Source organism: Bombina bombina, chromosome 3 (assembly GCF_027579735.1).
Source record: "Bombina bombina isolate aBomBom1 chromosome 3, aBomBom1.pri, whole genome shotgun sequence".
Classification (NCBI taxonomy): domain Eukaryota; kingdom Metazoa; phylum Chordata; class Amphibia; order Anura; family Bombinatoridae; genus Bombina; species Bombina bombina.
In genome coordinates, this window is record NC_069501.1 from 478,068,705 (window position 1) to 478,091,241 (window position 22,537).

The 22,537-nt window shown below is 40.0% G+C and overlaps 1 protein-coding gene across 1 annotated transcript in view; it reads right to left on the bottom strand.

Annotated features, from left to right (window-relative positions):
- Positions 1-22,537, bottom strand: part of FKBP5 (FKBP prolyl isomerase 5) — a 254,558-nt gene that overhangs the window by 44,338 nt on the left and 187,683 nt on the right. Inside the window, exons 9-10 of the mRNA XM_053706806.1 lie at positions 2,492-2,677; positions 2,169-2,408 (exon numbers count right to left, since the gene is read on the bottom strand). Of these exons, the coding sequence (XP_053562781.1) occupies positions 2,169-2,408; positions 2,492-2,677 (426 nt within the window). The remainder of the gene's footprint in view (positions 1-2,168; positions 2,409-2,491; positions 2,678-22,537) is intronic.

The window sequence follows — 22,537 nt, forward strand, 5'->3', positions numbered from 1 at the left end:
TCAATAGTCTGTCTGATTGCGCAGATGAGATGCATTCGATAGCTGCCGGACTGTCTCCCTGTATTTCTACGCATAGTGCCTCCTTTAATGCCAGAGATATATTTTCTTCCAATAAGGAGAGACAGTTGCAAAGCAGACTACCCAGGGACTCCATCATAGTAGGGTTCTGCTCCATCGCACATTTACACAAAGTTCCAGTGGCAAAGGCCTAAGTCAAGATGGCCGCACAAAACCAGTCCGAAGGGTTAAACCTAGGCTCCCTTTTTAAATCTTCACACAATAAAGTTAATATTAATGCTTACAGCATTCCCATGTTCAAATATATAGTTTTCAATACACCAACACTCGTTTATCATGAAAAATGCCCCATAAAAACAAGGTTCCATCAGGAGCTTTATGTAGAAGTGTCCTTTCTCCTCAGCAGTTGGCTCCGCCCCCCATTTTCCACTTCTTTATTAGAGTTTGAACACTGCTGATTTGCATTCTCAATTCCTTGGATATCTTTTTATATCCCTTTCCTGTTTAATACAGTTCAACTACCTTTTCCCGCAAATCCTTTTGCTTTCCCCATGACTCAGAATCCAGAATTGTCAATGCAGCACTGGATGAAAGATGCAAGGGTCTGTCAGGAGTCCAGAAACTCATTGATCTTTTATAAACACACACTAATTACAAGCAAACAGATCACAGGTGAGGATGGTTACCTTATAGCCATTCAAACCCCTTTGTGTCAACTTGTGTGCATGTTATTAGGACAAAATCACCAGGGTATGTCAAATTTTGATCAGGGTCATTTGGGTAGTTTCTGTTGTCATTATGATTTTAAAAGAGTAAACACAGTTGATTCATAATAAATGGCTTCAGCCAAACACTAATCATGAGTGAAAGAAAAGTTTTTGTGTTATCATTCATATTCTCTGAAAAATCTCCAAGAAATCATAAATTCTGCCAGAGTATGTAATATATATATAAATATATTCTTTCTTGGCAGTTAGAGTCCATGAAATCCTATTCTTACAAATAGGAATACATCACCTGGCCACCAGGAGGAGGCAAAGATACTTCAATCAAAGCATTAAACTATCCCTCTTCCTTCCTCTTCCCTCCCAGTAGTTTATATCCGAGGATAGGGATAAGTAAGTGAGATACAAACTGGAACTGCCACCAACCACAATAAATCAGGGCGGGTTCGTGGACTCTCACTACTGAGAAAGAAAATAAATTTATCAGTTAAGAATAAATGTTGTTTTCTTTCTAATAGTACAGAGATTGACAAGAAGGTCTGCTGTAACTCTCTTAACCATCTCTTCTAGTACCTATCCATTGAGGGTTTCCATAATATTAAATCCTGCAGAGCACATCCATGTCTACCTCCAAGATGAGGCAAAGAACTACTGGGAGGGAAGGGGAAGTAGGAGGGCTAGTTGATTTTATGGACTCTGACTACCATTAGAAATATATATATACACACTTATCTACTTTGGAGCCCTTTCCAATTAAGGGCTAGATTACAAGTGGTGTGGTATATTTCTTTTTTTGCGTATATGTTAAAGCCCTTTTTTTCTAACACCTGAGACCTCATATATTTGAGCCCTTTTAATGCAATTTTTTTTCCAATAATTTTTATTAGATGGTGTTTTTATGAGTGTAACTATACTTTCTAATGTCATTTTGATGTTTTTTTGTGCAACTTTTTATTTGAGCGAAACAGTTAACCAGAGCTCTGAGGTCATGCTATCCCGACGAGCGTTAAATTAAATTGCGCTTGAGTGAATGCATTTATTTTTAACTTGTTATACGCGTGCTTCCTTCGACATGAAAACATTGCAACAGTTTAGTGTGCCACTCAAAATCTGGCCCCTAATCAGCAAAGTTTTATTTTGACCTTCTTGTTCCTTTAAATAGTTTTAATCTATGAACTGCGGGTAAAATAAACTCTAGCATAAAAAAGCAGAGCATGTTGGGCAATTTGTATTTGTCTTATTTATAAATGTTTAATAGTAAAATATATGTATTTATAAGCAGATAAAGAAAATATGAAGCAATAATATATTAATGTAAAAATGACTTCTAATAGACCAGAATTCTAAAGTCTGGCAAAAATAGGAATATCTGTTGGGGGCACACAAATGAAAATAGAATATAAAAATAGCACATCAAACTTATACCTTTGTATCCCTTTCTGCAAACTTCTGAAACATATTTGCATAGAGGCGGCGATCCCTGTTATAATGTGCTCGGGCCTTGCGCTGGCAGACCAACACTTGTGCCTTGGCTGCCTTGTTTTGAGGATTTACTTCAAGAACACTTTGGAAGTCAGTCTGGGCTAACTCAAACTCGTTCATCAGCAAACGTGCTTCCCCTCGACGGTACAGACCCTTCTCATTGAGAGGGTCAAGAGCAAGTGCCTACAGGTAGAAGATGAAGCAGCGGTTAAGTCTCTTGTAGCTATCAGATAAATTATAGCATTAAATAAAACCCCCTTCCTTACCTTTTCACAATTCTCTGATGCCTTCCCATACTCCTGAAGCCGAATGAAGCACATTGCCAGGTTGAGATAAGCAGCCAGCAAAAAACGCTTAGCCTTTTGAGATTCATCTTCTGATAGTCCATATTCAACCTCCAACCATGACACAATCTTTCCATACTGAATCACTGCTTGAAGATACTTGCCAGACTGTAAAAGAATGATATTGGATAGTTGAAAAATAGTAACAGATGACTATGCACTGGACAATATTGTATGAGAGAGATTTAAATTATTCCCTACTATTTTTCATTAAAGAAATTGCAAGAACAGTTTAAAAAGTTTTACTTTATAATGGCTCTGCTTAAATAAGATCACACTAGAGCTGCTGGTAAGTAACAATATGGTGATCAGGAGAATCAATGGCAGTGACTGTACCAAATGTAGGGGTTAATCACAATCTGAGAGTTGAGCCATAAACAGAGCCAAAAAGGCCACTTTTTGATTCAACACGACCAGAATAGTTTTTTTTGGCTATTTCATGCACCTGCAATCATGTTTATGGCTCCTTGATAAAATCCCTGTTTTTAATATGGGGCCTAAAAGTACTCGGCAATCACAACAATTTTCAACATCAGTTTTAAATTTTATAATTTGCCACCTCAAGGCACTTGATATAGCCCTGGAATGGCATTTTGGACGTCTTTGCAAGGTTTCCAAGAAACTCTGAAATGGGCACAGGAGACATTTTAGAGGTGTATTTGAAAACATCAGTTTATTAAAACTCTATTCATCACTATTGTATAGGTTGACTACAGTGTCCAGGGCACATTTACATATGTACAAGTTAATTTACATATGTATATGTGTTGAGTACGTGATACCCTGTACAGCTAAAGGGATCTATGGAAAAGTGGCATTAGGACCCCAACACCTACAAATGGCATTTAGTAATCTCTTTCTGTTAAAGTTTGAATCTAAAGCATACTCAGACTGCCTTGATTGTCACTAACAGTACTAGAATCTTCATAACCAGACTGTAAAACAGGATTGCGCAATTGTGAGTTCAAAAGGAATCTCTTGCAATCAGTTTCCATCCTCAACACTGCTAAACCATCTGAATCCCACTTGTATCTTGATATGATGGGCATACTGGCTAGGATTGTTCATTGAGTATTATTTTTAACAACATTTACATTTATTGTTTGTAAAAGTACTGTATCCAGTTTGGCGTAATCTTATAACAAGAAGACTGAGTTTTTATTGCATGGAATTATGATATCTTCTTATACTGGATGTTACTGAAACTGTAAAATGTAAACCTGCTCCCTTTTTCCTAATTACTATTTAGGCAAATAGTTTTCAAAAAGTCAAATCAGCTGTGCACAGATTTTTAAAGCCAAGGACCCTGAGAAAGTAGTCAATGCTTGCCAATATGCCATTGGGCATATTCGTGAGCAGGGGCCACTTTCCCGCATTGCCTGGGAACCTATTGGTGAGCAGGGGCCACTTTTCTGAGGTGCCTGGGAGCATACTGGCGAGCAGTGGCCACTTTACTGTGGTGTATGGGAGCCTATTGGTGAGCAGACATATGTTAGAACGTTTTAAATTGTATGCTCTAATTAAATCAAGAAAGTTTAATTTTCTTTGTCCCTTTAAGTTGCGTGGGGACATTTATGTGCTTTTAATGTTTATGTACAGACATCAGACATGTCAAAACTCTTTATATAGGAAGCCTGTATAGCTCACCTCCTTGGGTTTGAATAAATAGCTAGAACCATGTGAATGTTGTTATGAAACATGGACTTAATTATTGCAAAATATAATTTTCTTCTTTCTTGAACAAAGATATTCATCAAATTAAACATACCAGAGCAGAACCCAAAACCATAAACAGACCAAAATAAACAACAATTCAATTACACTGCAGGACATATTGTATGACTATTATCACAGTTTGTTTCTGCCAAGGCAAGAACATAAGCTTTTAGTGCATCAAAAAAAGTGCTGAGGATGCAGGGATGAAGGTCTTTTAAGATACCTCTGCCAATGGGCTTCACGGAGGTAAATTCAGACCTAAATGCATTGTACAATATACTTCACTGCTATAGTTTTGTTTTGAAGATATTGTGTGTATCATACAATCAGTAGCAGTTCTCATCTGTTTCCATTTTTGATTTTTTTTATTAAAGGGACAGTCTACTTGATTTTTGTGCATTGCACCAACATTGTTATATTAATATACTTTATAACCTCTAAATCTCTGCCTGTTTCTAAGCCCCTGAAGGCCGCCCCTTATCTCACAGCTTTTTATTAGCTTTTCACAGCAAGGCAGTGATATTTCATGCATGCTATATAGATTACATTGTGCTCACTCCCGTGGAATTATTTATTAAGCAACACTAATTTGCTAAAGTGCAAGTTTGTATAAAGCACTGAGATAAGGAGACGGTCTCCAGAGGCTTAGATACAAGGTAATCACAGAGGTAAAAAGCATATTAATACAACAGTGTTCTTTATGCAAAATGGAATGGGTAAAAAAATTGATAATCTAATTTTTTTAAACAATAACAATTTTCAAGTAGAAAGCCCCTTAAAATGCTCATGTTATTTTACCCCTTAACAAACAGCAGCAGTTTTTCAATGGGGATTGATTTTGTTATAGCGGTGCTATTCCAGGATGCCTTCAGGAGGGAGGGAGGGATGTCATAATAGTGCGGTCCTGACGCTCGTGGCGAGACCCGCGCTATTATAGCCTGAAATACCTTTAACGACTAGCGACGTACAGGGCATGTTATGTTTGTTAAGGGGTTAAACAATAACATCAAGAAAATTCAATGACAGTTATAATTTACAGAGAAACTGGCATATCCACACTTAAAAGAATCTGAAAAACAAATGAGTAAGCACATCCTATCTACATACATAAAGAGTAGACATGTGATATAATGTCTGTAACATTATAATACAATAATCTGAACCAAGTACTATACTTTTCAAAGGAAAAAAGAGGGGGGGGGGGATAAGCACCTAATTTTTAAATAGTACCAATAGTATCTATTGACACAGGGTCCAGTATGCTATGGGCTGTTATGACTCCTCTCTCTCTCTCGATGAGTCTCTGTATACATAATCCAAGGTTCCCATGTATTTAAAAATTGTTCTTTTTGGCCCTGTAAGGGCTAGATTATGAGTGGAGAACTATTTATCACTCTTGTTTGTGCATTAACTTTTGTGCTCGTTGGGTAGTGCTCATATTACAACTTGAAAGTAAAACGTTTTCGCACAAGCAGTAATACGACGTGCAGAAAAAGTCACACTTCGAATAGGAGTCGGAAAAGTAGGGGAAAAAAATAACACCCTTACTTGCTCTTTCTCAAGTGCGCTAACCCAACATGATATATTAATATTTCACATTCCAATGTTCTTCACATTGCAGAAAATTTTCTATTTATTCAGAAATAAGTAATTCTATATATAGCTGGTGGTTTTTATGTCAAATATATATATATATAATTATATATGATTATATATAGGTATAGATATATACAGATAAATATAGGAATATCTATTTATAAATACATAGAAAATATTCCCTTATTTGAATAACAATCTCCAGAACCCAAGGGTCTTGAACAAACCGAGCCCATGCCTCCCGAAAAAGGTTTAGACTGCCCCCAACCAGAGAAGAGTCCAGATCGGGGCCGCACCTTCATGCTGACTTAGGGTCAGCAGTGGTCTTCTTGGACTGCTTTGAATTGCTCCAAACTGGATTTGGTCTCCAGGTAACTACTGTGTGTTTAACCCCCATGCTAGTTCTATATCTCAGTTGTGCGATTAGCGCTGCTGATTGGATAAGAGGCGGTTTCCACTTTGTACCAGCAGTGCTCTGTAGGCCCTGAGCTGTATCTCTACTGTATGTTTAACCCCTTTTTCAATTATTATGGCTATATAAAATGAAATACTGCAAACTAGTTCATATATCCAGCATGAATATTATTATGGAGTATATGTCATAATTCATGACAGTAGCTTACACATATTTAGTACATACCAGTTTAATAAACAACAAAATAAGAAGATTCTGACTTCTTAAACCGACATAAAACTCAACATTTTAGAGCAATTTTTAAAAAAAGTTTCTAATTTACGTATTTAATTTACTATTAACAAATGTACTTCTCTTGGTATCCTTTGTTAAAAAGCAGGTAGGTGGCCTCAGGAACATGCACATACTTAGATCACTATATGGCAGCAGTTTTGCAAGAATGATTTAAAACACTGTCATACATTGTACACTGCTGCTATCTAGTTCTCAAAAGCATTCTTAAACCTAGGTAGCGATAAAAAAGTGGTTTGGGTTACAATGACTTTAAATGTACAAATGAAAATTATATAAGTACATTATAATAATAAAAGTTTATAATAAAAATAATTGGGGGAAAAAATGTTGACACCGGTGTCAGCGTTTGTCACAAGCTTTGTATTGGGGTTATATAGCGGTTATCTGTTAGACCTTATCGTGGCAATCAGGTCGTTCCTGGATATGCCATAGGGCTGTTATGTGATGTTGGCCACAGCGGTTGTTCCAAGATAAAGCCTACGTTTCTGGCCTGTTCTGCCAACAGATTTCAACTCAGGATTAGATGGTTAGCTTTCTACCGTTCCCAGCTCCACATCGGTTTTCCCATGGACACTTTCCATCATTCTTGCACCTCTCTGTCAGCAAATTGATACAGGTGAGATCAGGTCACCACTGTGGAGCCAACATCACATAACAGACCCCTGGTGTATCCATGAGCCATCACATGGGATCTAATACCCAGTATGTGGATTACACGAGATCAACACGAGAGGGCGGGACATGAAGTTAAAGGGACAGTTTACCCTACATTTTTCATCCCTTTAATTTGTTCCCAAATATCAATTTTACCTGCTGGAGTGTATTCATATACATTTCTATTCAATTTGAAACAGTTGAACTATTTGTATATAGCTGATTTTTCCTGTGGTATCTCTACCTATACTCAAAGTTTCTATACTTAAGTATAGGCTATAGAAGGGTTATGTAAACATAACCATAAATGTAAACATAACCAGCAGAAGAAAACATAATTTATGCTTACCTGATAAATTCCTTTCTCCTGTAGTGTAGTCAGTCCACGGGTCATCCATTACTTATGGGATTATATCTCCTCCCTAACAGGAAGTGCAAGAGGATCACCCAAGCAGAGCTGCTATATAGCTCCTCCCCTCTACGTCATACCGAGTCATTCGACCGAAACCAAACGAGAAAGGAGAAACTATAGGGTGCAGTGGTGACTGGAGTTTAATATAAAAAATTTTAGACCTGCCGTAAACAACAGGGCGGGAGAAAGGAATTTATCAGGTAAGCATAAATTATGTTTTCTCCTGTTAAGTGTAGTCAGTCCACGGGTCATCCATTACTTATGGGATACCAATACCAAAGCTAAAAGTACACAGATGACGGGAGGGACAGGCAGGATCTTTACACGGAAGGAACCACTGCCTGAAGAACCTTTTTCCCAAAAACAGCCTCCGAAGAAGCAAAAGTGTCAAATTTGTAAAATTTTGAAAAGGTGTGAAGTGAAGACCAAGTTGCAGCCTTGCAAATCTGTTCAACAGAGGCCTCATTTTTAAAGGCCCAAGTGGAAGCCACAGCTCTAGTAGAATGAGCTGTAATTCTTTCAGGAGGCTGCTGTCCAGCAGTCTCATAGGCTAAACGTATTATGCTACGAAGCCAGAAAGAGAGAGAGGTAGCTGAAGCTTTTTGACCTCTCCTCTGTCCAGAATAAACGACAAATAGGGAAGAAGTTTGGCGAAAATCTTTAGTTGCCTGCAAATAAAATTTCAGGGCACGGACCACGTCCAGATTATGCAAAAGTCGTTCCTTCTTTGAAGAAGGATTAGGGCACAATGATGGAACAACAATCTCTTGATTGATATTCCTGTTAGTGACTACCTTAGGTAAGAACCCAGGTTTAGTACGCAGAACTACCTTGTCTGAATGAAAAATCAGATAAGGAGAATCACAATGTAAGGCCGATAACTCGGAGACTCTTCGAGCCGAGGAAATAGCCATTAAAAACAGAACTTTCCAAGATAACAGCTTGATATCAATGGAATGAAGGGGTTCAAACGGAACACCCTGTAAAACGTTAAGAACTAAGTTTAAGCTCCACGGCGGAGCAACAGTTTTAAACACAGGCTTAATCCTGGCCAAAGCCTGACAAAAAGCCTGAACGTCTGGAACTTCTGACAGACGCTTGTGTAAAAGGATGGACAGAGCTGAGATCTGTCCCTTTAACGAACTAGCAGATAAACCCTTTTCTAAACCTTCTTGTAGAAAAGACAATATCCTAGGAATCCTAACCTTACTCCATGAGTAACTCTTGGATTCGCACCAATGCAAGTATTTACGCCATATTTTATGGTAAATTTTCCTGGTAACAGGTTTCCTAGCCTGTATTAAGGTATCAATCACTGACTCCGAGAATCCACGCTTTGATAGAATCAAGCGTTCAATCTCCATGCAGTCAGCCTCAGAGAAATTAGATTTGGATGTTTGAAAGGACCCTGAATCAGAAGGTCCTGTCTCAGAGGCAGAGACCATGGTGGACAGGACGACATGTCCACTAGATCTGCATACCAGGTCCTGCGTGGCCACGCAGGCGCTATTAGAATCACTGATGCTCTCTCCTGTTTGATCCTGGCAATCAATCGAGGAAGCATCGGGAAGGGTGGAAACACATAACCCATGTGGAAGACCCAAGGTGCTGTCAGAGCATCTATCAGTACCGCTCCCGGGTCCCTGGACCTGGATCCGTAACAAGGAAGCTTGGCGTTCTGGCGAGACGCCATGAGATCCAGATCTGGTTTGCCCCAACGCCGAAGCAGTTGGGTAAATACCTCCGGATGAAGTTCCCACTCCCCCGGATGAAAAGTCTGGCGACTTAGGAAATCCGCCTCCCAGTTCTCCACGCCTGGGTTGTGGATCGCTGACAGGTGGCAAGAGTGAGACTCTGCCCAGCGAATTATCTTTGAGACTTCCATCATCGCTAGGGAACTCCTTGTCCCTCCCTGATGGTTGATGTAAGCCACAGTCGTGATGTTGTCTGACTGGAACCTGATGAACCTCAGAGTTGCTAACTGAGGCCAAGCCAGAAGAGCATTGAAAACCGCTCTTAATTCCAGAATGTTTATTGGAAGGAGTTTCTCCTCCTGAGTCCATGATCCCTGAGCCTTCAGGGAATTCCAGACAGCGCCCCAACCTAGCAGGCTGGCGTCTGTTGTTACAATCGTCCAATCTGGCCTGCTGAAGGACATCCCCCTGGACAGATGTGGCCGAGAAAGCCACCATAGAAGAGAATCTCTGGTCTCTTGATCCAGATTCAGCATAGGGGACAAATCTGAGTAATCCCCATTCCACTGACTTAGCATGCATAATTGCAGTGGTCTGAGATGCAGGCGTGCAAAAGGTACTATGTCCATTGCCGCTACCATTAAGCCGATTACCTCCATGCATTGAGCCACTGACGGGTGTTGAATGGAATGAAGGACACGGCAAGCATTTAGAAGTTTTGTTAACCTGTCCTCTGTCAGGTAAATTTTCATTTCTACAGAATCTATAAGAGTCCCCAAGAAGGGAACTCTTGTGAGTGGCAATAGAGAACTCTTTTCTACGTTCACCTTCCACCCATGCGACCTTAGAAATGCCAGAACTAACTCTGTATGAGACTTGGCAGTTTGGAAACTTGACGCTTGTATCAGAATGTCGTCTAGGTACTGAGCTACCGATATTCCTCGCGGTCTTAGTACCGCCAGAAGAGAGCCCAGAACCTTTGTAAAGATTCTTGGAGCCGTAGCTAACCCGAAGGGAAGAGCTACAAACTGGTAATGCCTGTTTAGGAAGGCAAACCTTAGGTACCGATAATGATCTTTGTGAATCGGTATGTGAAGGTAGGCATCCTTTAAATCCACTGTGGTCATGTACTGACCCTTTTGGATCGTAGGTAAGATTGTCCGAATAGTTTGCATTTTGAACGATGGAACTCTTAGGATTTTGTTTAGGATCTTTAAGTCCAAGATTGGTCTGAAGGTTCCCTCTTTTTTGGGAACCACAAACAGATTTGAGTAGAACCCTTGTCCTTGTTCCGACCGCGGAACTGGGTGGATCACTCCCATTATTAAAAGGTCTTGTACACAGCGTAGAAACGCCTCTTTCTTTATCTGGTTTGCTGACAACCTTGAAAGATGAAATCTCCCTTTTGGAGAAGAAGCTTTGAAGTCCAGAAGATATCCCTGAGATATGATCTCTAACGCCCAGGGATCCTGGACATCTCTTGCCCAAGCCTGGGCGAAGAGAGAAAGTCTGCCCCCCACTAGATCCGTTTGCGGATCGGGGGCCCTCACTTCATGCTGTCTTAGGGGCGGCAGCGGGCTTTCTGGTCTGCTTGCCCTTGTTCCAGGACTGGTTAGGTTTCCAGCCCTGTCTGTAGCGAGCAACAGTTCCTTCCTGTTTTGGAGCGGAGGAAGTTGATGCTGCTCCTGCCTTGAAGTTACGAAAGGCACGAAAATTAGACTGTTTAGCCCTTGGTTTGGCTCTGTCTTGAGGCAGGGCATGGCCCTTACCTCCAGTAATGTCAGCGATAATTTCTTTCAAACCGGGCCCGAATAATGTTTGCCCTTTGAAAGGTATGTTAAGCAATTTAGATTTAGAAGTCACATCGGCTGACCAGGATTTAAGCCACAGCGCTCTGCGCGCTTGAATGGCGAATCCGGAGTTCTTAGCCGTAAGCTTAGTTAAGTGTACTACGGCATCAGAAATAAATGAATTAGCTAGATTAAGGACTCTAAGCTTGTCTATAATCTCATCCAATGGAGCTGAACTAATGGTCTCTTCCAGAGACTCAAACCAGAATGCCGCCGCAGCCGTGACAGGCGCAATGCATACAAGGGGTTGTAATATAAAACCTTGTTGAACAAACATTTTCTTAAGGTAACCCTCTAACTTTTTATCCATTGGATCTGAAAAATCACAGCTATCCTCCACCGGGATAGTGGTGCGCTTAGCCAGAGTAGAAACTGCTCCCTCCACCTTAGGGACCGTCTGCCATAAGTCCCGAGTTGTGGCGTCTATTGGAAACATTTTTCTAAATATAGGAGGGGGTGAGAAAGGCACACCGGGTCTATCCCACTCCTTGTTAACAATTTCTGTAAGCCTTTTAGGAATAGGAAAAACGTCAGTACACGTCGGTACCGCAAAATATTTATCCAGCCTACATATTTTCTCTGGAATTGCAACCATGTTACAATCATTCAGAGCCGCTAATACCTCCCCTAGTAATACACGGAGGTTCTCAAGCTTAAATTTAAAATTTGAAATGTCTGAGTCCAGTTTACTTGGATCAGATCCGTCACCCACAGAATGAAGCTCTCCGTCCTCATGTTCTGCAAATTGTGACGCAGTATCAGACATGGCTCTATTATTATCAGCGCACTCTGTTCTCACCCCAGAGTGGTCGCGTTTACCCCTAAATTCTGGCAATTTAGATAATACTTCAGTCATAACATTAGCCATGTCCTGCAAAGTGATTTGTAAGGGCCGCCCTGATGTACTTGGCGCCACAATATCACGCACCTCCTGAGCGGGAGACGAAGGTACTGACACGTGAGGAGAGTTAGTCGGCATAACTTCCCCCTCGTTGTCTGGTGAAATTTTCTTTACATGTACAGATTGGCTTTTATTTAAAGTAGCATCAATGCAATTAGTACACAAATTTCTATTGGGCTCCACATTGGCCTTTAAACATATTGCACAAAGAGATTCCTCTGTGTCAGACATGTTTAAACAAACTAGCCATGAGACTAGCAAGCTTGGAAAATACTTTTCAAATAAATTTACAAGCAATATAAAAAACGTTACTGTGCCTTTAAGAAGCACAAAAAACTGTCACAGTTGAAATAACAATGAACCAAATTAGTTATAGCAACCAAATTTTCACAGTAAATGCATTAAGTTAGCAAAGGATTGCACCCACCAGCAAATGGATGATTAACCCCTTAGTACCCAAAAACGGATAACAATTTAATATAAGCGTTTTTATCACAGTCAAAGCACAGTCTCACAGGCCCCTCCCACTCATAATACAACAGTGGGGAAGCTCAGTTAACTGATTTTATTCATAAACAAACGACAGCCATGTGGAAAAATAATGCCCATAAAGTTTTATCACCAAGTACCTCAGAAAAAAAAAAAAAACGATTAACATGCCAGTAAACGTTTTAAATATAAAATTATGAAATGTTATTAAAAAGCCTGCTGCTAGTCGCTTTCACTGCAGTGGAGGCTCAAATATAAGTTAAATGTATACAGTATTTTCTTAGTGAAGTTCCATTCCCTAGAAATACCTCAGTGTAAACATACATACATATCAGCCTGATACCAGTCACTACTACTGCATTTAAGGCTGCACTTACATTACATCGGTATCAGCAGTATTTTCTCAGTCAATTCCATTCCTTAGAAAATAATATACTGCAACATACCTCCTTGCAGGTGAACCCTGCCCGCTGTCCCCTGTTCTGAAGTTACCTCACTCCTCAGAATGGCCGAGAACAGCAAATGGATCTTAGTTACGACCGCTAAGATCATACACAAACTCAGGTAGATTCTTCTTCTAATGCTGCCTGAGAAATAACAACACACTCCGGTGCTGTTTAAAATAACAAACTTTTGATTGAAGAAATAAAAACTAAGTATAACAACCACAGTCCTCTCACACGTCCTATCTATTAGTTAGGTGCAAGAGAATGACTGGGTATGACGTAGAGGGGAGGAGCTATATAGCAGCTCTGCTTGGGTGATCCTCTTGCACTTCCTGTTAGGGAGGAGATATAATCCCATAAGTAATGGATGACCCGTGGACTGACTACACTTAACAGGAGAAATTACATTCTCTGTAGGTAGAAGAGATAAGCAATAAAATGTTAATTTACAATTGTTCTCTCTAAGTATTGAGATGTGGTATACATATGGAAATAAGATAAGGAAGCATTTATCTGTGAAGAAAGTGATAACATTAAGGATATATGATTTCCCCGCAAGCTCAAGCCATTTTGAAGGGTTGTGATAACAAAGAACAAAACCAGCTATTTCATAAACTAAAGAAGCAATTTTTTTTATACATTTTATACTCAACAGATGGTATATCAAGTCAAGGGGAAAAAATGACAGTATACTGTCCCTTTAAGGCATAAATACTAAGGACCAGACACTGCTGCTTGGAGAACTTTCCTGCCAAAAGCAGCCTCAGAAGAGGCAAAGACATCAAACTGATAACAATTAGTAAAAGAAGACCAAATCGCTGCCTTGTAGATTTTTCCCACAGAAGCTTCATTTCTGAAAGCCCAAGAGTTGAAATTTATCTAGAAGAATGAGCTGTGATACATTCTGAGGGAGCCTTACCTGCAACCAAGTAGGCATTACAAATCAATTGTTTCAGTAAAAGAGGTTAGTGTATTAGCCGTAGCCTTCTGTCCCTTAAGGGACCCCAAAGATTGAACAAACAACAAAGATTGTCTAAAGTCTTTAGTGTCTTCTAAATAAAAGTTTAGGGCCTGCACCACATCCAGGTTATTCAAGACATGGTACTTGGAATCACTGGCTTAACCCTAATTAAGGCCTGAATGTCTGGCTACTTTGCAATATTTTTGTGATACAAAACTAAAAGGGCCGAAATCTGACCCTTGAAGGAACTGGCCGATAAAAAAGTTACACCAGGAAAAAAAATCTTTCTATACTTTCTGGTATAGCTTCGTAGTCACAGGCTTTCTAGCTTGGATAAGAGTATCAGTGGTAGAATCAGATAAACCTTTATGATTCAAAGTCAAATTTTCAATCTCTTTTAGGGCTTGATGGAAGAATGGACCTTGTTACAGAAGATACTCCTTTAAAGGAAGACTCCAAGGAGGAGAACTTGACATTTGAACCAGATCCTTGTACCAAGTCCTCCGGGACAAAGAAGGAGCAATTAGAATTACTTATGCATGCTCTTGCCTGATCAGAGATATCATCTGGCTTGTGCTAGGATTTTTGGCTACACAGGCGAAGACACATTTTGCAGCCACCCCATAAAAATTATATACCCTGCCACTACTTGTCACGCCCGTATTTGGAGTTAATCCTGGGGTCTCTCGTCGGTTGCCTTCCCTCCTGAGTAACTGGAGGGCTCAGGCTCTGTTTGAGAATTACTTAGTCTACTGCCTGTTCTCGCTGGCTCTCTGGCTCCACCTGCCTGCCAGTTGAAGGCAGTTACTCAACACCCTATAAAAGCTGCTTCCTGCACCTGTGTTTGCCCGAGTATAGGATTGTATTCCTGGGTGTTCTATTTCCATTCCTGCTTCTTCTGTTCTCTGTGTACGATCCCTGCCTGTTTCCTAGACTCAGCCTTTGGATTCTGACCTTTGGCCTGGACATTGTCTTCCCCTTTGCATCATGATTTGGCACTGCATTTAGCTTGCACGGTATTGTCCTTTGGCCTGAACTAACCTTTAATTTTGTCTTGTACTTTGGATTTGTCACGTCCTGGGTCTAACCCTCCGTGCTGGGGCAGTGTGTCTCATTGTCACTTCCCAACCTCAGGGTCCATTCCTGGAATAACTTTACTACTTCCGTGACATTACTGCTTCTTAAGAAAATGTTCTAGTGATGTGTTAGGCAGCAATATATAGCTATTATATCTATAATTATAGAGAGAATAGATATCTGTTAATCTTATTTATTAAAACTCTTATAGCTATAAAAGGTTACTTTCTGCATTACATAATGTGCCAAAGTGGTGGCTCTGCACAACATAGCAAATCAGTGGTGGCTATGCATAATGAATGAAGAAGTGATGATAATATATAAAACACACAAACCTGGAGGCAGGATGACCTCTTTTCTTTTGTATGAAAAAGCTCACATATGAAACAAAGATATCTAGCCAGTATTGTCTACCTACAGTGACACCCACTCACACACAAACTAAGGGCCTTTGCAAACACAAACATCTTTTACCAAGATGCAATGTTACCTTAATTTTTTTAAGCACTGTGTGCAAATATATTGACCTGTGTAATTTGTGGCAGAGTGACTAAAATGTAAGCACCCTTTAATCTAGAGTATAATTAAACTAAAAAATACTGTAAAGAAAATAGTGCACACACAGATACACTCTCTCTCACACACACACAGATCTATACTTTCTCTCCCACACACATCGGTATGCACTGTCTCACACCCACACAGATTTACACTTTCTCTGACACTGATATGGTCTCACTTATACACAAAGATATATATTCTGTCTATCACAAACACACACAGATATGCACCCGCACTCACAGATATGCACTCTCACACTCAAACATACAGATATATCCTTACTCACTCACACATATATATTCTTACTCACTCGCACAGATTTGCCCTCTCACTTGCATAGATTTGCCATATTTTATTTGCCCCTTAATGCCATTGGTTACCATTGTGATTATCAATGTGACATGACAGCAGGTAGAGGACACATACCTGTATGTTTTACAAAACTCTTCGGTTTATGTGACTGATACGCAAACACAACTTAGCAGTTAACAGGTTAAATAACACCCCAAAATAACACCCCACCTAACCTCACTGCCATTTTTTAGGTACTCACTTTAACATCTTCACCTTGCGGACAGTAACCCAAAATGGCCTCTGGAAGCAGTGTTTACAGCACTCACTGAATTTGTTTATAAACTATTGATACAACCACAGTGGCAGCTGGTGAAGTTTTGTATTGGTGGGGTGGGTAAGCTTCTTCCAAAATCTGTTCCTAAACTCATACACCAACTTTGACATGCAACATGCACCATAAGTATTCTGTGCTATATAATGATGCTGAATTTAATATCTATACACTGATATTGAGCAAACTGTGCTATATATTAATTCTGAATCTCTATGCACTAATAAAAAAATATGCGCTACATTATCAAAGTGATTCTAAGGGGCTGATTTATCAAATGGCGGAAGACATGATACGCTGTAGTGATTCATGTCCGCCCGACATCGCTGGGCATTTAACAATGCACAAGCATTTCTGGTGAAATGCTTGTGCAGTGCCGCACCCTGCACATTCGCGGCCAATCGGCCGCTAGCAGGGGGTGTCAATCATCCCGAACGTATCAGATAAGGATGATTGCAGTCCGCCACCTAAAGGGTGGCAGAGAAGTTAAGGAGCAGCGGTCTTATGCCTGCTGCTTCTTAACTTCCGAAAACTGCGAGGATAGATTGCAGCATCCGCTGCTTAATAAATCTACCCCTAAATGTAAACTGATAATGAATGTGCTGCACTGGTTAAATAGACATGACACCCAAACATTTTCTTTCATGATTCACATAGAGCATACAATGCACTACTGGGAGCTAGCTGCTGATTGGTGTACGCATGTATATGACTGTTATTGGCTCACCTGATGTGCTTAGCTAGCTCCCAGTAGTGCATTGCTGTTTCAGCCAAGGATACCAAGAGAATGAAGCAAATCTGATAATAGATGTAAATTGGAAAGTTGTTTAAAAATGTATGTTCTATCTGAATAAAACAAGAAAAAACACAATTTATACTTAACTGATAAATGAATTTCTTTCATGGTGGTGAGAGTCCACTATCCATTACTCATGAGAATTACTCTTCTCTACTACCAGGAGGAGGCAGAGAGTCCCAAACCCCAAGAGCTTCATAAAACCCCTCCCACCTCACAAAACCTCAGTCTAATGTATAGCCAAGCAAGTGAGGTGAGGGAATAAAAGCCATAAAATGAGCAGGGAAAAAAGATGTGCTAAAGAAAAAACTAACCCCAGAAAACCACAAGAATAGGGTCTCGTGGACTTTCACTACCAAACAAAGAAATTAAATTATCAGGTAAATATAAATTATGTTTTCTTTCATACAGGTGATGAGAGTCCACGATCCATTACTCATTCCCAAGATGAGGAGTCCACAAGATTTAAAAATATCTTTTTCACTGAGAAATTAAATCCACAATCTCAAATAAATATATATTTCCTTAATAATATAAATACATACTTTTATATATATATATATATATATATATATATACACATACAAACAAGAGAAAAAGCGCACTCCCACTTGCTTAAGAGTAAAGTATCATGGTGCAAAAACTGCTACATGCAAAAGATCCAAAAAATTGCACTCTCTGGGTTTAAAGGGACATAATACTCATAAGCTAAATCACTTGAAACTTATGCGGTATAACTGTAAAAAAATGACAGGAAAATATCACCTGAGCATCTCTATGTAAAGAAGGAAGATATTTTACCTCACAATTTCCTCAGCTCAGCAGAGTAAGTTCTGTGTAAAAAGTTATACTTCAGCTGCTGCTTAGCTGCAGGTAAAAAAAAAATGAAGAAATGAACAGCAGCCAATCAGCATCAGCAGTGCTGAGGTTATGAACTCTTTTACTGTGATCTCATGAGATTTCATAGTAAACTTCCTTAAACTGAATAGGGAAATAATATGAGTGTGCACGAAGTTCACTCCCTTGGCTGTCCCGGGACAGAAATACTGATTTGCTGCTTAAAGTCCTTTGCAATGGGGTTTGAATACTTAGGACATTTTGAGGTAAAATATCTTTCTTTTTTGCATAGAGATGTTAAGGTGATATTTTCTAGTCAGCTTTTTTCAGCTATGCTGCATCACTTTCAAGTGTTTCAAAATTTGGGTATCATGCCCCTTTAAATCACAGCAACCTTTAATACGTGACGTTTCATGGCATTCTGAGGAAGGGGTGAATGCCCCAAAACGTCATATATTAAAAGGTTGCTGTGATTTAAACCCAGAGAGTTCAAGTTTTTGGATCTTTTGTATACCAAAGGCTACTTCAGAAGAAGCAAAAACCTGAAAAAGTAGAATTTATAAAAAGTAAACAAAGAAGACCAAATAGCTGCCTAGCAATTCAGATAAATTGAAGCCTGTTTCTTGAAAGACCAACAAGTGTAACTGACCTAGAGCAGAAATCCGCTGTAGCGGAGGCAGACCTTCCTCCAAAAAGAATCTGACAGCTGAGGAAATCTGCTTCCCAATTGTTTTCTCCGGAAATATGAATTGATGATATTGCATAGTGATTTTGTACAGAATGGCCCACTTCAAAATGCAGGACACTTCCTTTGCCAATGAACTTCGAGTTCCTCCTTGATGACGGGAGGTTGTGTGACTGGAATCACAGAAATAATTTTTGCTTGAGAAGAGGACAACTCTGTAGAGCCTTGAAGATAGCACAGAGTTCCAGAATATAGACTAGTAACCTTGCCTCCTAAAGAGACCAAACTCCCTGTGCTCACAGATAATCCCAGACCGTGCCCCATCATGACAAACTGGCATATGTGGTGATCACTACCCAGGAGGGCCAAAGAAAAAATAACCCTTGAATCACAGAGTGAGTCTGCCACCAAGAGACTGCCTGGTCTCTGCAAGAGATCAGTGTAATCTCTGTGCCTACAAAGTAAAAGACTGTAGTTCAATTGAAGGCATGAAGCCACAGTGTCACAGCGACTGACCCATGCATCTAATTATTAAATATTTGTATGCCTGTTTTTTAATGGTAAAGTAATGTCACTGGATAAAACAGGACTTGCCCCGAAGGTCATGCAGATGCGAGTGAGTGGCTAACCATGCGTGTTTTCGAGGTGAGGGGCAGGATTTCCCCCAGTGATTCTACATGTGTATAAAGAAAGCTGTGATTGCACCTGTGAAGAATCTTATCTTACCATCTTGATGCTGGCTAGGTTGTCCAGTTTTTGTTTTTAATTTTCTGTAACTTCTTTCTAGTTTCCCATGTGTAAATGTTATAGTGCACTGTTTCATAGATGATTTAGTTTATTTTCATTTATATTCATTTGTTATATCATTTTTTAACACATTTTTGTTGCATTTAAAGGTTGGGCCATATAAGCAGCTCCATTGATTATAATGGAGTGATCTTGCAAAAAGCTGCTCTGTCGAGGGACAGGTACAAATCTCTTTGCATTCCACAATTTCGATTAGGGAAGCTGCAGTCAGTTTTTTTGCAGCAAGATAATAGTTTCACAAATAAGTTTTATTGATTCCAGGCCATTGTTTTGCCCTATAATCAGACAAGGTCTTTACACTTCTAAAGCTTTAGATGAATCTGGGGACACTGACTACTTTAGGGGTTAAGTTGTTCAGAGACAAATCTGCCACTCTTTTTGTTAACATCACTTATCACCCAGGTCTCACACTAGTAGATGTCATATCAGGGTGGCACTTGACAGTTTGTCCACTTTCTAAGCATAGACCTCGAAAAGGTTAGTTTAGGGCACTGATGCAAACCTTGGCACTCCAGATGGTTTCCGAAATACATTTTCCATGATGCTTAACAGGACATCAGAGTGTCTAAGCATCATGGGAAATGTACAGTATCCCACAAAAGTGAGTACACCCCTCACATTGTTGTAAATAATTGTATTATATCTTTTCATATGAAAACACTGAAGAAATGATACTTTGCTACAATGTAAAGTAGTTAGTGTAAAGCCTGTATAACAGTGTAAATGTGCTGTCCCCTCAAAATAACTCAACACACAGCCATTAATGCCTAAACCGTTGGCAACAAGAGAGAGTACATCCCTAAGTGGAAATGTCCAAATTGGGCCCAATTAGCCATTTCCCCTTCCCGGTGTCATGTGACTTGTTAGTGTTACAAGGTCTCAGGTGTGAATGGGGAGCAGGTGTGTTAAATTTGGTGTTATCGCTCTCACACTCTCTCATACTGGTCACTGGAAGTTCAACATGGCACCTCATGGCAAATAACTCTCTGAGGATATGAAAAAAAGAATTGTTGCTCTACATAAAGATGGCTTAGGCAATAAGAAGATTGCCAAGACCTTGAAACTGAGCTGCAGCACGATGGGCAAGACTATACAGCGGTTTCACAGAACAGGTTTCACTCAGAACAGGCCTCATCGTGGTTGATTAAAGAAGTTGAGTGCACATGCTCAACGTCAGAGGTTGTCTTTGGGAAATAGATGTATGATTGCTGCCAGCATTGCTGCAGAGGTTGAAGGGGTGGGGGTCAGCCTGTCAGTGTTCAGACCATTCGCTGCACACTGCATCAAATTGGTCTGCATGGCTGTCGTCCCAGTAGGAAGCCTCTTCTAAAGATGATACACAAGAAAGACCGCAAACAGTTTGCTGAAGACAAGCAGACTAAGGACATGGATTACTGGAACCATGTCATGTCGTCCGATGAGACCAAGATAAACTTATTTGGTTCAGATGGTGTCAAACGTGTGTGGCGGCAACCAGGTGAGGAGTACAAAGACAAGTGTGTCTTGTCTACAGTCAAGCATGGTGGTAGGAGTGTCATGGTCTGGGCCTGCATGAGTGCTGCCGGCACTGGGGAGCTACAGTTCATTGAGGGAACCATGAATGCCAACATGTACTGTGACATACTGATGCAGAGCATGGGCAGTATTACAACATGATAACGACCCCAAACACACCTCCAAGATGACTACTGCCTTGCTAAAGAAGCTGAGGGTAAAGGTGATGGACTGGCCAAGTATGTCTCCAGACCTAAACCCTATTGAGCCTCTGGGGGCATCCTTAAACGGAAGGTAGGGGAGCACAAGGTCTCTAACATCCACCAGCTCTGTGATGTTGTCATGAAGGAGTGGAAGAGGACTCCAGTGGCAACCTGTGAACCTCTGGTGAACTCCATGCCCAAGAAGGTTAAGGCAGTACTGGAAAATAATGGTGGCCACACAAAATATTGACATTTTGGGCCCAATTTGGACATTTCCACTTAGGGTTGTACTCACTTTTGTTGCCAACGGTTTAGACATTAATGGCTGTGTGTTGAGTTATTTTGAGGGGGACAGAAAATTTACACTGTTATACAGGCTGTACACTCACTAATTTACATTGTAGCAAAGTGTCATTTCTTCAGTGTTATCACATGAAAATATATAATAAAATATTTACAAAAAGTGTACTCACTTTTGTGGGATACTGTAGTTCTGAAAAATCTGGAGTGCAAAGGTTTGTCATCAATGGTTTAGGGGAAGGGAGAATCAGAAGAAAACAAAAAAATAAGTGTAGCCATTGGATTCTCTTAACTTGCTGAGGAAAATAGCTTGAAAGATATCAATAAGATTTGATTATAAAAGCCATCCAGTGTGAGCAGCCTGTCAAGATATCAAATGTAAAGAATCATTAAGGAGTGTTGTTTGGGTGTTTCTTCTTACATGTCCTTTGTCTTTACATAAACAGAAGATGATGACTTTTGAAGTATATTGTTTAATCGGTGTGCAGTTACAACACTTAAAAATTTGAGTTTGTCATCTCTTGCTTATCTAAAGCTTGTCCTCCTCTACAAGTTTTGTATGACACAATAAGCAAATAAAACATCTGCCAATGGAAAAATTGTACTATACTAGTGTCTGTTGGGTTGGTCCTGCACTGGCACCGTCTAGTACACAGGTGAGACAACTGCCTGGGAAGGAACAGATGTTCCACAGTTAAGCTGTGTAGAAAGACGCAAATATTAATGTTCTGCATACATTTACAGAAGAGCTACTGCCTTCTTACTGTTTTGGGTTAACAATTTTTTCCATTTTGTCAACATAGATATCAATAAGGGTACACAGCAGGCCATTATATAACAAGGGCATTGAACAGATCCAACTAGACCTTCCACCAGATTTAAGAGACAAGTTGGACCTCTTGGTCTACACAGCAGACATGGTAGTTATTTTGGTGTAGCCTTGGGTTACAATTTGGGTCTATGGGTACCATATGTAATGCTGGAGGGAATGTTTAGTAGAGCTGCCAGAGTTCTATATCCTTTTAGAGGTAACAAATGGTTTGCAGAAACCACACTGTTTCTGGGTCTGTCTGATAGGCAGACATTGGAAGACTAAATGCATCAGAGTTGGTGTGTCCTCTTCTATATAAGATTTATTTGCATTCAGTCTTCCAT